This window comes from Lutjanus erythropterus, chromosome 15, assembly GCF_056507025.1.
Source record: "Lutjanus erythropterus isolate fLutEry1 chromosome 15, fLutEry1.hap2, whole genome shotgun sequence".
NCBI lineage: Eukaryota > Metazoa > Chordata > Actinopteri > Lutjaniformes > Lutjanidae > Lutjanus > Lutjanus erythropterus.
The window spans coordinates 16113210-16128061 of record NC_139331.1 but is presented as its reverse complement, the minus strand read 5'-3'; the positions used below and the strand labels follow the sequence as shown (position 1 = coordinate 16128061).

The window sequence follows — 14852 nt, the reverse complement described above, 5'->3', positions numbered from 1 at the left end:
AGGGGTTCTACAGTGTTCTGGATTTAAATGAGAAATAATTGTACCAATTTAAAATAGTTATATAAGTAAATTAATAGCTATAATGAAACACAATATTTTTATATTACAAATTACAAATTCTTGTCATAACTCAACTTACTAATGGCTTATTTGGCTATAAATCCCCAATAAATAAGTTATCAGGTATTGTTTTGTAACAGTAGTATCATACTTAAAGATTCAAGATTCCATTTTAACATAGTCAAATCAAAACAGAACACCACACAGCTACAGTAAGACATAAAACAAGTGGTTAAAAACAAAAGTGCTTTTACATTCAGTGTTCTTAGATTTGTCACAGTACAGGCTCATACCAGCTTCAAACCAGTCCAAAGCTTGTATGTATAACAACAATAATTATGGAACTTTTTATATCTTTGAAGCTCATTGAAAACATTCATTTCATAATTCACTGGTAATAGGAGAATGTAAGTGAGTACATTTACTTTAGTACCGCAAGTAGGTTGCAGTTTTAAGGTGCTTGTACTTTACTGTGTATTTTCATTTTATGCTACTTTATACTTTATATTCAGCTACATTTCAGAATCCAATATTGTACTATTTACTCCAGTACATTCATTTGACAACATTACTTACTAGTTACTTTGCAGATTCAGATTGTTAATATGAAATAGAAATCAATTCATACAAGATGATGTATTGTTATGGATTAAGTGACTGGGCAGTGTATAAAGTAGTTGAAATTCATTTCACCTTCAGTGGTTGCAACATTGGTAATGCTTATCCATTAAATAATGTATCATAATCTAATAATATAGTATATATAATTCTGAAAAGGGACATTCTGAATAATTTTGGTATAGTATAATTTAACATTTTTTATATATTTTTACATTTTAATACTTTTGGACTGTTACACAAGTAACATTTTTAATGCAGGACATTTCCTTTTAATTATTTTTGTGATATTTGTATTTTTTCCTCAAGTAAAACATCTGAGTACTTTCACATTTGATGGACATTTTATATTATTTATTTCTATCATTTTTTATACTGTCGGATTTACTATGGTTATGGTACTTGATCTAATAATAATAATGTGTACCGAACAACCACCTCTACCCTCCACATGATTATCTTCTTAACGTGTTTTGGTGTCGTGGACAAAACACATCAACTGGAAACATAATTGTGTACGCACCTGATTCGCTGACACACGTTTGGCCTCCGCTCATTGGCTACTGTCAAACTAAGCGCGCTGTGATTGGTCGAAATGCGAGAATAGGAAGTGTCGATCAGTAGTAGGAGCTTAACATGGGTAGCTAAGTAGTATCTGGTAAATATAAATCATAGGCTAAACGTTTTGTCGTTAAACTCGGATGTTTTGAAGTTACAAGAGCTACTCGGCAGTCAATTTGTAGACCGAGGAGTTGCGTCTCTTGCAAATATTGCGCTATTTGTTTGGTCTTTTGTGTGGCTATGTAGCACTAGCTTGCTAGCTAACGTTAGCTAAACGTCAATTCAGTCAGTTACTACTCTAGTAGCGTTGCTTTGCGTTGGAATTTATCAGCTTATTTGTCAGCGACATTTTCTAATATTAACCAAGTTGTTATATATAGAAAACACGGTTCAGTTTTAGTTAGGCTGTGTTATGTGTTTATTTATGCCACGTATCACAGTGTAACTCTATTATTACTGAATGTTTGGTGATAGGAATAGCAGCAGCTATAGCTAGCAGACTGTTAGCTTATCAACAATGGGCTGTAAAAGGAATTTAAAGAGAGCAAGAACGTTTTATTTTTTCACCATCCTGCTGGTAGTCTTCGTCAAAGGAATAACAGCTGGTAAGTGTGTCAGTTTTGTCGTATAAATACCTACGTAGGCAGGAGTGGCTGTTACGTTACGTATCTTTAACTGTTGCAAGCAGCTGTTTATATTTAGCAAACAGTTTTGTCAATCTCAAGTTCATGTTTGAATCTCTGCCATATTAATACTTTTCAGATGAAGAGCAACAGAATGATGGACCTGAGCTAAAGGTACGTCGTAAGATGTTTGGTATTAGTCTTATGCATTAGCATACCATAACCTGAGGGTGATTAACATGCAAATGTGATTGAAAGTTAAGAGCTATGCCCTTTTTTGTTGTTTGTATCATGGCTTGGGTTGTTATCCGCAACTCAGTAACACTGATGGGTTTCATTTAAGACGTTATCACCTTAAATTACACTGTGTGTTAATTAAGGGTTTTATTTGTGTATGTGCTATGTTGACACTGCAACAGAACTGGATCAATTTAAGTGTATCCAAGCTATTGGCAGAAAATCCATTTCAAAGATTCTCTCCAGGCATTTATTTTGACTTAGACAACTAGTCTGCTTGGAACAATAATGTGTGTCTGGTATGTTATTTTACTAAAAAGTATAATTTCCATATTTAAATCCTTAAAATGCAATCTTCTGAATATGCTAATTGTATTCATTTACCAAGTTTTCCTGCTGGGCACAAGGTATCTCCTACTCCACTGTCTCAGTGTATGTGCATTGTCAGCTTCAGGTTTCTACATCATACTTGTGAAAGTTGCAAATTAGATCAGGACTGATCTTGAAACAAGTCATGATGTCACAAATCATGTATGTTGGCCTGCCCCTAAAAAACAGATTTTCAGTGACCACAGAGAAACTTTCAGCAGATAAATATGAAAACATCTTTCTAGTATCAAATTTTTACATTCTGTGGGGCTTTTTGTATTTTTTTTTTTTTTGCTGTATCTGTCTTGCTGTGAAACCATTTGCCTTTAGGGGCATATAAAGGTGAAAGTTAAGTGACATGCATCATTGTGCACTGTGAAGCTCAAACATCCAAATGCAGGAACAAGAAGAAAAAATATGTTATCATATTTTTTTATGAGTTTAGTGGGATTTTAAAGATACTTGACCTTTGTGTTTACCAGATTCTTTGGTCCACTTTGAAGAGAAGTGCCCACAATTTGACAATGTTCAGCCTAAACTCATAAGTGAGATAAATTGATCCATCTTGTCCAGTTTCTGACTTAAAAAACTGTGACATCAATTTTCTAAATTACTCACACCACTCTTATCAGCTGTCATTAAAATTTCTCCTTTATCACATTAGTAAAAATTAAGTGTTTCGAGCCTAAATTGTCCATTCACTAGGGGCAGAGGAATTGAAAGGTTTCTATTTGTTTCTATTTTTTCTAATGTGATAAAGAAGAAATTTTAAACTGAGCAAATAACAGTATTGCAAGACTTGTGGGATGCAGAAATAGGAAATAATATTTTAGATTTTAATGGTAATAATAAATATAGATTTCAAAAGTTCTGTCAGATCCATAGTTTTTGCATTACACAGCTGCATTCAACCTATTTTTATATTCAATGTGATCCCCCTTTCCCTTTTCCTTCCTTTACTCTAATTTATTGTTTATTGCTGCAGTCTTACCATGACCCAGAGTCTGAAGAGGAAGACGTCCATCTGGTGTCAGGAATTGTGGCTGGAGCTTCTGTGACTTCTGGTCATGAAGTCTCACAGCCAGAAGAGGAGAAACAAACACCTGCAGATGGACTGGAGGGAGAGGAGAAGGAGGACCTGCCTGAGCAGCCTCTTCCAGTCGAGGAGAAACCTAAAGAAGGTAAGGCCTTCAATTTTTGCACTGTTTTAGCAAACAGAGCGCTGTAAACATTTAACATGGGCAGATTGAGAAGAACCACAGGATAGTAGGTAGTTGGATATTTAAATTTTAGCATCGAACCAGTTAAATGTTGTGAATTGAGTTTGATTTTTTTTTAACTACTGAAGACATGCTCTGCTTTTTCTGGTTTGTTTTCTTGGCTCATGTTTGTCTCTCCAAATATCTGTGTGAGACAGAGATCATGAGCTGGCATTCTGTCTGTCACTGGTAGCAGTCTGACTTTAAAGAGGAGTTGTTTTTGCCTGTCCAATTAAAGCCAGAAATGGATGGAATAGTGTTAGAGCTTTGAGATTTTACTGTGGAAATTGTGGCTACAGCACTTTAAAATAAGCGGCTGCATGCCGACACCCATTAGGACATGTTTAAAATATCATGATTATGACAGCTGATTATTTTGTTCATTTGTACAGCTTTACATGCAGCAGCGGTGTTAACAAGGGTTGGTGAGCCACTGGGTGTTTGGTTATAACCTTGTAATGAAGTACGATATGACATTTAGGCTTAGACTTTGCAGTTTCAGATGTAATAGTTTACCATTGTGAACTAATTTAAGTGGTTTCACATTCAAAAAAATCTCTTTATGAGTTATTGAAGAATAGTAACTCAATAATTAATGTGGTAAGTGGTTGAAAATGTTTGTGTTATATTTCATGGACCTCCAGACTGAACATAACATCTTAGCTCTTATATAAGCATGTCTGGCTCATGTAGCTGGCCTGTAGCTGTTGTAGTCCGTTAGTAGCTTTACTGACTCTTCAGTGCCCTCAGGGTTTCTTCTTGTCTTAAATCACATCTGTTTTTGAGAATGAAAATTTTCTTGTCTCAGGCTTTGTTGAGCATGAGCACATTAACCTGTTTTTTTCAGTTTTGCTGACTCTGAGCAGAGATGTGTGTGGTTTCAGGGCAGCGGCAGCAGATTGGATAAACGGTTAAACCCCATGAGAAATTAACAGCGCTTTGCACCTGTGGCTCCTCTTGCAGACAATTACATCATTTTACTTGGGGGTTCCTAGTTATATTCCTGCAGCTGTCAGAAGTGTGATATTGCGCTTGTAGGAAGATGAACATTTAGTGATATTGAAATGAGTAGACTTGGTACTGTATGTTTCATATGAAGTTGTAAGTCTGGAACTTTTTTCAGTTTCATCAAGAACTAGAGATCGCAATGGACATGGGAGCATATTTTCCATTTTTTCTTTTGTTTTTTAATGGCAGCCAGAGGTTTTACAAAAGATAATTAAAAATATTTCCCTTCATGTCTGTTTTTACACTTATATAGCACAACAAAATCAAGTGCTTAAGGGAAGATAACAAGCAGGCAAGTAAAAAAAAAAAAGAAGCAAAAAACATAAATGGAAGAGAATATTGAGATTCACCATCTGTACAGCTATCTATTAACAAAGGGTAAATTAAAAAAAAGTAAAAATAATGGAAATATGAAAATGTACACCTCTGCTTGCTGCTTATTGCATTATAAAGGGGCATAGTGGCAAATCAAACAAAAGATAACATAATAAAATTTCTAGATGAAAATTTATCAGTATCCTTGGACATGATAACACATTTTCTGTTAACATACTATATCCAGTTCTTTTAACTTTGTTTTTGTTTTTTTAATCTTATTATCTAATATAATGCGTTGGTTTGCTTGTCTTTTTTAAATACAGTTCCTGTGGTGAATGGAGGCACAGCCCACGGGGAGCCCTGCATCTTCCCGTTCCTTTTCCAGGGGAAGGAGTACATGGACTGTACCACTGATGGACGTGGAGACGGACGACTGTGGTGTGCCACAACCTACGATTATGACCAGGAGAAGAAGTGGGGTTTCTGTGAGAGTAAGTCTTCAGCTTAATAGCTTTACTGACATAATGTAAAAGCTTTACCAAACCAAATGTGATAAACTACCGTATTTTGAAGCCAAAATGTGGCCATTCATCAGCCTCAAATAGAAGTTTATTTGCTTAAATGGTTGAATGTATGGTTGGCTCAATTTGCCAACAAAGCCAATACATAAAGATAAAAAGCTCTAAAATATATATATATATTATCTTATCAAAATAAAAGCCTTTGAAAGGCTCAGCAGCTGCTGAAACTGATGATGGAAACCAGCCTGAGAGCACATCATGTTTTCATTTCCAAAATTAGTATTATTGCCCCCTCTGCTGCCAAAGTTTTATGAACCTTTTTTTTTTCACCTGCCTGTTCTTATTACTGTCTCCTCTCTTTCTCTTAGCGGAGGAGCAGGCACAACAGAGACTGCAGGCAGAGGAGGCTGAGGAGCAGTATCAGACTGTCCTGCGTATGCTCAATGCCACCACCAGGAAGACCCAGAAGAAAGAGTGAGTTTATTCCACTGGTTTTAATGAACCTGCTTTTAAATCTCGTGTCCTGAAGACAGCTGTATTGTTGTAAGATGATTTTGGATTTGTTGATAACAAATGTTGCTGTAACAAAAAATGTTATTATGTTCATAAAGAAAAAAGTTTTATCTTAGATTTTATCCTGTATAAATATGCCTGCAAAATAAACTTTCCAGTTCTCTCAGAGCCTTGATAATTAACTTTAATTAAAGTAATGAATCCAACCAGATTCATGGTGGCAGATATTTTCTTTATTTTATTTCACTTCCAGGACTGCCAGAAGATCAGCAACCTCACATAAACAGTGAAAAAGATCTTTCATTATTTATTTTGAAACACCAAAATCAAGCTGTTCAGTGTTTGAATATCTTATTATGTGTCCTAAAGCCAGAGGTCTCCTCTGATTCTTAAAAAGTGTTGTATAATCTAAAATCCAATTATCTGAATTTTAGGCCTTAAAGTGTCAGATTTTGACAGATCTTAAGAATTGATTGGATTATAAATTAGCATTTCTTTGCTAATAGGTGCCAAATGAAATGAACACAGAACCAATAACCTGAGCCTTTTTTCACTAGTGTGGATGTGATCTAGGTCTTAAATTACATTCATAATGGTCTGGAAAAGTCTTAAATTGAACTTGTTGAAAGTTGTAGAAACCTGTTTACCTAACAGACAAAATTATTTGACCTGATTATAAATGTAATTTTAGTGTTGTGGTATCAATTTTATGTGTGCTTTATCTCCTCATGACTTTGCTCAGCACTTCCTTATTTGCTTTAGGTATCATAGTTCTGTTTGTTATTTTTTATTTTGCCTGGGTCAACCTGGCCTCACCCGTACCGCCTCTGCTTATCCAACCACTCTCTCAGGTTATATGAGAAGCTGCTGAAAGTAGCAGAGAAAGGCCACCAGAAGGCCATGGAGAAGGTGGCGTACGCCATGCTGTTTGGAGACTACATGAACCAGAACGTCACCAAGGCCAAAGAAATGTTCGAGAAGCTCGCCATGGAGGGCTCGCCGAAAGCTCAGACGGTAAAAATCTCAAACAAAATGTTAACGTGTCAGTGGAGGGAAGTGTTGAAACCATTTTGACCTGACAGCTTTGTTTACTTTTCCAGGCTCTTGGCTTTCTGTACGCTGCAGGACTCGGAGTCAACTCGAGTCAGGCTAAGGTACGTCTTTCTTTTGTATGACTTAAGTTATATGTTACTGAAAATGCACTTACTGTAAGTTACTTTTGGGAAAAAACATCTTGTGAAATAATGTTATGCAGTGTTTGTTCATATATTACTTACATTCTGTTTTTCAGGCCTTGGTTTACTACACCTTTGGCGCACTGGGTGGAAACTTGGTAGCTCACATGATTCTGGTGAGTTTATTTGACTGTCAGTGGAACAATCACACACTTACGTGATGTCTAATATATAAATAAAGTGATATTTCTTCTTATTATTTCATTAGGGATACAGATACTGGGGAGGTGTGGGTGTTCCTCAGAGCTGTGAGTCGGCACTAACGCACTACAGGCTTGTGGCAAACCAGGGTGAGCATGCTCTGCAAATGTTTAATTTAATATTCAGGTATCCTTCTTGGGCAAATAACCTGATCACAATTATTTCTCTTCACCTCCAGTGGCCAGTGACGTGTCCCTGACGGGGGGCTCGGCTGTGCAGAGGATCAGGCTGCTGGATGAGGTGGAGAACCCTGGATCAACCAGTGGGATGTTGGAGGAGGACTTGATCCAGTACTACCAGTTTTTAGCTGAGAAAGGAGATGTGCAAGCTCAGGTAAAATAGTGTCATCATCTCCTGTGTCTCCTTTGTTGAATGCAGGAATGTTTTTTGTTCATTACACCCCATTTCTACTCTGATAGTATGAGGTAATACCACCAAGAAGACCCATTTCAAAAAATTATATACTGAAACCATTTTCATATTTCTAATGCTAGTTATATGTCACTGATAGGTGGGATTAGGTCAGCTACACCTGCATGGAGGACGTGGAGTAGAACAGAATCATCAGGTAACATTTATTTTACTTCTGTAAAGTATTGTGTTCTTGTGATTTGCCGCTTGCACCAGTATAAGTATTTCTGATACTTTCTGTCCAACAGAGGGCGTATGACTACTTCACTCAGGCTGCAAACGCAGGGAACACACATGCTATGGCTTTCCTCGGCAAGGTGAGTGCTCTTTGTCTCTATTAACTTGTGGGAATAGTTGTGGAAACTCATGTATTTATTTGTTAGGGGACAGTTTTATTACTGTTTTTTCTTTTTTTTATTTCTTTTCACTAAAAATCTTGCTGGTCATACTAATACTAATACTTATATATATTCAAATAAGTTATTTCTTCCCATCTGTTTCATGTTTGTGTTTGTAAACATTAGAAATATGTAGGCCATACTATGTGAGAACTTTGGAGAAGCAGTCAGCAAGTTGGAGATGATCTAGATTGAGTCCAAAATAAATAAAGCTAATGACTGACTTGGCATTGCTATTGCTGAGGCACTGCATCAAGTTTTAATTTCTAAGAGATGTGACTCTTCGTGATCTACTTCAGATGTACTCAGAAGGCAGCGAGTTTCTCCCTCAGAACAACGAGACAGCCCTGCAATACTTTAAGAAGGCCTCTGACCTGGTAAGAATGAAGCCATGGGCTGATGTTTTTAGTGCTTGTATCAGTGTTTTTCATTGCAGTTAAGCAGCACTCCTGTTCCCTCTGGAGAGGATCAGGTTTCTATTACTGTACACGCTCTTAACTCTTGGGTGACATTTGTTATTTAGCTGTCAATCACTCTCCTTTTTATTCACTTGTTGCTTTTTTCACCCAGGGTAATCCAGTGGGGCAGAGTGGCCTGGGCATGGCCTACCTGTATGGAAGAGGTGTCCCAGTGGTAAGACACATTTTGCACATTACAGTCATTTTAAAATCCTGTTTAATTTGAAGATACAACCTCTCAAACACATTTTTTTCACTGAAGTCTTTATTGGTGATTTCAACATTTTATAAACATATTAACACATGAACAAAAAACAAACCTTACAACAAAATAATACATTTTGTCAGTTACATCAACTAAATTGTTTGTCCTTTCTGTTGTCTGTTGCTGTTTTGGGTCTTGAATAATGTCCATTATTCTCACTTTTCTTCCAGTTGTGTTTCTTGCAATCTCAAACAGTGTGTCAGTTTTTCCATTATGTAGATTTCCTCTGCTATCTCTATCCATCATTCTGTGTTCCTCAATAGTTTTAGAAGCTATTAACTATATGTTGACTAGATGCCTATCCTTTATTCTTACATTTCTTCAGTAAAATTAAAATCACAGCGAGTACCATCTTGTCAGACCAGTTTTAATTTGCAGTTACTGTGTCACTAACTTGGCAGTCACTGTATTTGGCACTAGAAGTAAGATGGAATACAAAGTAAGGGGAAATTTAAATCTCAGTAAAGTAATTAGTTGTATGAGGTTTTCGCTCATTTCTACTGAAATCCAAACAACCATTTGAAAGTTGTGTGTTTGTGTCTTCAGAACTATGAGCTGGCACTGAAATACTTCCAGAAGGCAGCAGAGCAGGGCTGGGTGGACGGACAGCTCCAGCTGGGCACCATGTATTACAGTGAGTGTTGAAGGCTGAGTCTGACTGTGTATCTACCCCTGTGGACGGTGTGTGTGCCTGTGGTACGCAGCATCTTCATCCCCTCCTGTCACATCTTTTTTCATTGTCTGTCTGGAAAAAAACTTGTTATTTTAAGATTTGACGATTCTGTTTCTTTTCTAGCTCTAATTTCTTCACAACATTTTAATTTCTGTTCACTAGAATCATTGTGTTTACTGTTTTTCTCTCTCTTCTTCCTGTTTTTCTTCAGATGGCATCGGTGTGAAGCGTGATTACAAGCAGGCTCTTAAATTCTTCAACCTGGCCTCACAAGCAGGACACATCCTGGCCTTCTACAACTTGGCCCAGATGCATGCTACTGGTACGGGTGTGATGCGCTCCTGCCACACTGCTGTGGAGGTGAGACATCCTGGAACTGCTGCTCCATTTTTTCTCTGTTATGTTGAGATGTGATTCACCAGTTAGTCATCCATTAAAGCCCTTATACTGCATTTGTAGGTCCTCGTTTGAGATAAAAGTTATCATTCATTCTAGTCTTCTATCTGTCTTTACACTCGTCTGTTGTATTTCAAGTTGGAAAGTCTCACGCTGTGTACCTGTATCTTCATTACAGCTTTTCAAAAACGTGTGTGAGCGTGGTCGCTGGTCAGAGCGTCTCATGACGGCCTATGGCAGCTTTAAGGAGGGGGAGACAGATGCGGCACTGGTCCAATATCTGCTGCTGGCTGAGCAGGGCTATGAGGTGGCCCAGAGCAATGTGGCCTTCGTTCTGGACCAGAGTAAGAAAAAACACGATTTACTATTGTGACCAGAAGCACAGAAAGTGTGTTTAAGTGACAATCACGTCCCTGTGTAAGACAGTTACCTGTATCTGTGTTTGGTGTCTTTATTCTGCTGTGTGACCAGTTGGTGACCTAACAATGAATATTTGATGGTACTAGTATTTACACTTAGTTTCCTCAAATTAATCAAATGGCAGTTGGTTAGCTTCTTGGTAAACAATATTAAAATTGAAAATTGTGCTTGTTTTTGTTGGCAAATTTTCCAAAAGTATTGAGCTTTCAAAAAAATAACATCTTAACCTTTTTTTCTTCTTTGTAACAACCAGAAGGAGCAAAGATCTTCAGTGAGAATGAGACCTACCCTCGTGCTTTGCTCCACTGGACAAGAGCTGCAGCACAAGGTGAGTCCATACACTCTGTTCTTCATCTATTTTTATGCCTGTGCTGGATTTATTTGTAGAATTTAGCATCAGGGATCCATCTGTGCTTGATTTACGTGAAGAAAACTAGTTGAATTTTTCTCTGCTTGGAATGACAGTTGATGCATGTGATTGTCGTTCCCAGGTTACACTGTGGCCAGGATAAAACTCGGGGACTACCACTTCTACGGCTACGGTACGGATGTGGACTATGAGACAGCGGTCATCCACTACAGACTGGCGTCAGAGCAGCAGCACAGTGCCCAGGCCATGTTTAACCTGGGTTACATGCATGAGAAAGGCCTGGGCATCAAACAGGTGGGCACCGAGTTTCACTTGTCAGTATAGTTAGTTGTTTCCCACAAATACACTTTACTTTGGCCACACAGGTGTACTAACAACTGCTCAACTATATTTCACGACCCATTTAGCATTCTTTATTTTTTATATGTCTGAGAGTATGATGCCATTCCTGATCGATTAGACAGTGGACAGTCTGTCCTCACTCCACCCCCTCCTGTACCTGCTCATTATACTGTAGTGATAAGGGTTTACTGATAATTGCACATAATCTGCAGAGAAAAAGGAGAGTCTCTTGTTTAATTTATGCTTACTTATGGCGTTGTTTTTTAAAAGCTTGTAAGTGCACAATGGTTTCACTTGTCTCAATAGGCTACATCAGTGATTCCATTAGTGAGGGCCATGAAGGCCCCAAGAATCATGATAAATAAATAAAACATTTGAATTTTATAAGCTCAACCATATAATGTGTGATTCATTTTGAAAAAGGTAATCAGAACTAATTAAACAAAGCCATGGAATTTAAATTATGTGTTATTCTTCATTTATCTGACCTGATTTAACAGGTCTTACCCCATATTTGGTGACCTGTTACATTAACACCAGAATGTATCTTATATCACATCGTTGGTACAGTTAATCTCATGCTGATCAGAATTATGATTAAAGGCTTGAGTGTGCCACAGAAGATTTTCAGATTTCACAAAGGGCTGTGGCAATCTTAAGGTTGGGAATGACTGGGCTGCATTATTTAACAAGCTTCCTCAAACACATTTCACCAACTTTTAATTTATTTTTAAGTTACAAGTAAAATTGTGAAATGAGAAATAAGCTTCTAGAAATAGGTTAATAAATTATTTCAAATAGCCTATTTTCAATAGAGAAGCCCTCCACAAGTGCACTGTTATTATGTGGGAAACACTGTAGTTAATGTTCGGTTGGTCTCAAATTCAAAGATGCACAGACGGGCTTATGATTCTGAACTGTTTCTTGTGACTCTGCAGGACATCCATTTAGCCAAGCGTTTCTACGACATGGCGGCTGAAGCCAGTCCTGATGCCCAGGTCCCAGTTTTCCTGGCCCTGTGCAAGTTGGGTCTGATTTACACTCTGCAGTACCTGCAGGATCTTAATGTGAGTACTGCCTCTAAAAGTCTCTAGCTGGAGCTCTGACAATTTGGCTTTGAAATAGAAACTCAATTTTTAATTCAACTGAGTGAAAAGCTTCATTAGAGGAAACTGAAATTGATCAAATGCGTCTCTGCCCTCCATCCTCTCTCCATTTGGTTCCTGTCAGTTGAAGGAGCTGATTTCTCAGGTGGACCTGGACCAGCTCCTGGGCCCGGAGTGGGACCTCTACCTCATGACTGTCATCGCCCTGCTGTTGGGCACCGTCATCGCTTACAGGCAGCGCCAACACCAAATCATAGTTCCCCCTCGCCCTCCTGCCCCTGCCCCTGCCCCCGCTCCTCCTCGACCGCCTCAGGAACAGTCCGCAGCCCCGGCTGAGCCGCAGGGTCAGGGAGAAACACAGGGACAGGGCCCGGCCCAGGAGGAAGAGGAGCAGCAGCAGCAGCAGCAGCAGTAGTAGTGAGAAGAAGCCAGACGGAGTGAGGGCAGTGAAAGACAGACTAGAGGCTCTGCCAGGCCGGCCAGTGGAGCAGCTGGTGCTCCACTTTGCCTGCTCCCCTCCACATGCTAAAAGAGCTGCCGAACTCTCTCTCTCCCTCTCTCAAATCTGCTGGTCCTGTGCTGAAGAAAGGCAGTGGGGGTGTTAATGGACAATGATACAGAACAGAGCGTTAAGAGGCTGTAACACAGGCTTTGGACATTGTTAGTCTGTGACTCAGGATACTGCCAGAAGCACCCGTGTCCTCACCATGGAAATAGCCTCGCGCTTGTCACATCAATAAGGCATTTTGGACTTGAGTAATCAACATAGTTGGAATCTGATATGTGCATTAGTTTCTTCTCACTCTCCCCCCCTTTTTTTTTTTTTGAGAAAACGAAACTCAGTCAAACTGCTTCAATCCTAATCTTGAGCAGTATTTAGAAAAAAATTCAGGCAGGAAAATGTGAACTAGAATGATTTTATTTGCTAGCCCTGCTGGTCTAGTTGCTAAAGAAAGTCATCTTTTTGCATGTTTTCTCTCATCATTTTGCAGACTTTCATTTTTTAGGCACCTTATTTTCAGATATTTAAAGAGTGAACAAATGTTGCATTCATTTTTGCATTGCAATTTTGCATTTGTTAGTTATTTTTTAGTTGAAATGTCAGGTGTGCGTACCTGCAGTTCACAGAGAAAGAACTGAAAGACGTTTTTGTTCATTCAACATCAGTAACAGTGCTAATATGTTCTAAAGCCATGTTATCTTATTAGTATAAGAAGAAGAAAGCTGTTAAGTGGCTTACTTTAATTGACAGAAAAGCTGGACTGGATTGATAACTTAATTTTAAGCACGTAGGTTCATGTCTGTTATGTCTTCAACATGGCAGACACAGAGACAAGCTGCTGAAGTCAGTCAAAACTAAGCTGTTGCTGCAATCCTTGATGCAGATCCTGTTTAAAAATTCATCCAGATACGTCTTTCACTCTCCAAGCATAGTGAAAGGCTTTTAAAAATTCAATTTAAAGGGCAAATGGCTGAAAAAAAAAACTAATAGAGTCCAGTGAAAGATAGTGGAGCACAGCTTTTGAAGGTGTTACTGTACATCGGTGTGATAGTTTGCCATCAACAGGCGTTGGTTTCATTCTACTGATGGGTTTTTAGCTCAGTAGTCTCACTCATCCCACATGCAGTTTTTATTTTTTTTTGTTTATTAAGCCTTGTGCTAGCCGAGGCAGAAACTGGAGCAGCCTTAAATATAGCAGCGCCTCAAACTCTGGATGGCTCCTACAGTTGAGGAAGTGGATTAGTTTTCTTATGTGTGTGTGTTTGGTTGCACAACTTCTGTTGTGAGAGTTTCTTCCTCCCACTCACCAAAAGTCCAAGTTGGAGCTCTGTGCTCTGCCTACACTTTTCAGCTCAGATGGACCTCTAGTCTGAGAAATGAAGCCATGGTTCAGCCAGACAGTATTCATCAAAATGAAATTAGAAACTTCAGATTGTTGCCACATGTTCAGCTCCACAGATCTGTGCTTGTTGTTAGAATTACTGAGAGCTTTTCTGCCAATACATCTGCATGAAGTCAAAAAGGACAATGAAATGTTATTTGTAGGACCATAAGAAATTGTTCTGAACCGTTTTCACAGAAACATTCACACATTGATACCCACACGACTCACAATTTGTCTAAAATGAAACACTGGTCAAGATCGTCGAGAAGACTGCATTTTTACCATCGTGAATACAAGTTTATAAAGAAATTAATAAATGATATACAGATATTTAATGGGCTTCTTGATTGTCTTCATTCTGGATTTTTGCAGTTCCTTTATAAAGTCAAAAATCTAAATTTTAGCCCTTAAAATTTCCTTAAATGTCTTAAATACAATTTTGACGGCTCTTAAAAACTCATTTTTACAGTTAATGTTACCTTCAGAAAGTTGGATTTAACTTCAGTGTTGCTTTTAAATGTCTTTTCGGGGCAACATTTTTATTGATCTCACTGTAACAACACACACACACAAAAAAAAAACACCAACACCAAAAACATTAATG

General features: G+C 38.2%; 1 protein-coding gene across 1 annotated transcript; it reads left to right on the top strand.

Moving 5' to 3' along the window:
- Positions 1-1269: 1269 nt before the first annotated feature.
- Positions 1270-13423, top strand: sel1l (SEL1L adaptor subunit of SYVN1 ubiquitin ligase). Its single transcript, XM_084737606.1, has 21 exons — positions 1270-1844; positions 2002-2036; positions 3454-3649; positions 5377-5544; positions 5943-6048; positions 6939-7101; positions 7188-7241; positions 7379-7438; positions 7531-7612; positions 7702-7856; positions 8035-8091; positions 8183-8251; positions 8632-8709; positions 8903-8965; positions 9602-9689; positions 9940-10088; positions 10303-10468; positions 10798-10872; positions 11036-11208; positions 12195-12323; positions 12487-13423. The coding sequence occupies exons 1-21, from the start codon at positions 1757-1759 to the stop codon at positions 12775-12777; spliced, it is 2445 nt and encodes an 814-aa protein (XP_084593732.1). The 5' UTR covers positions 1270-1756; the 3' UTR covers positions 12778-13423.
- Positions 13424-14852: the final 1429 nt, after the last annotated feature.

Excerpts from the sequence above, each read along its gene's own strand:
- sel1l (XM_084737606.1), top strand. The coding sequence starts at position 1,757 with ATGGGCTGTAAAAGGAATTTAAAGAGAGCAAGAACGTTTTATTTTTTC. Across the intron at positions 7,857-8,034 it reads AAGGAGATGTGCAAGCTCAG|GTGGGATTAGGTCAGCTACA; the intron begins GTAAAATAGTGT and ends TGTCACTGATAG. Across the intron at positions 8,966-9,601 it reads ATGGAAGAGGTGTCCCAGTG|AACTATGAGCTGGCACTGAA; the intron begins GTAAGACACATT and ends TTGTGTCTTCAG.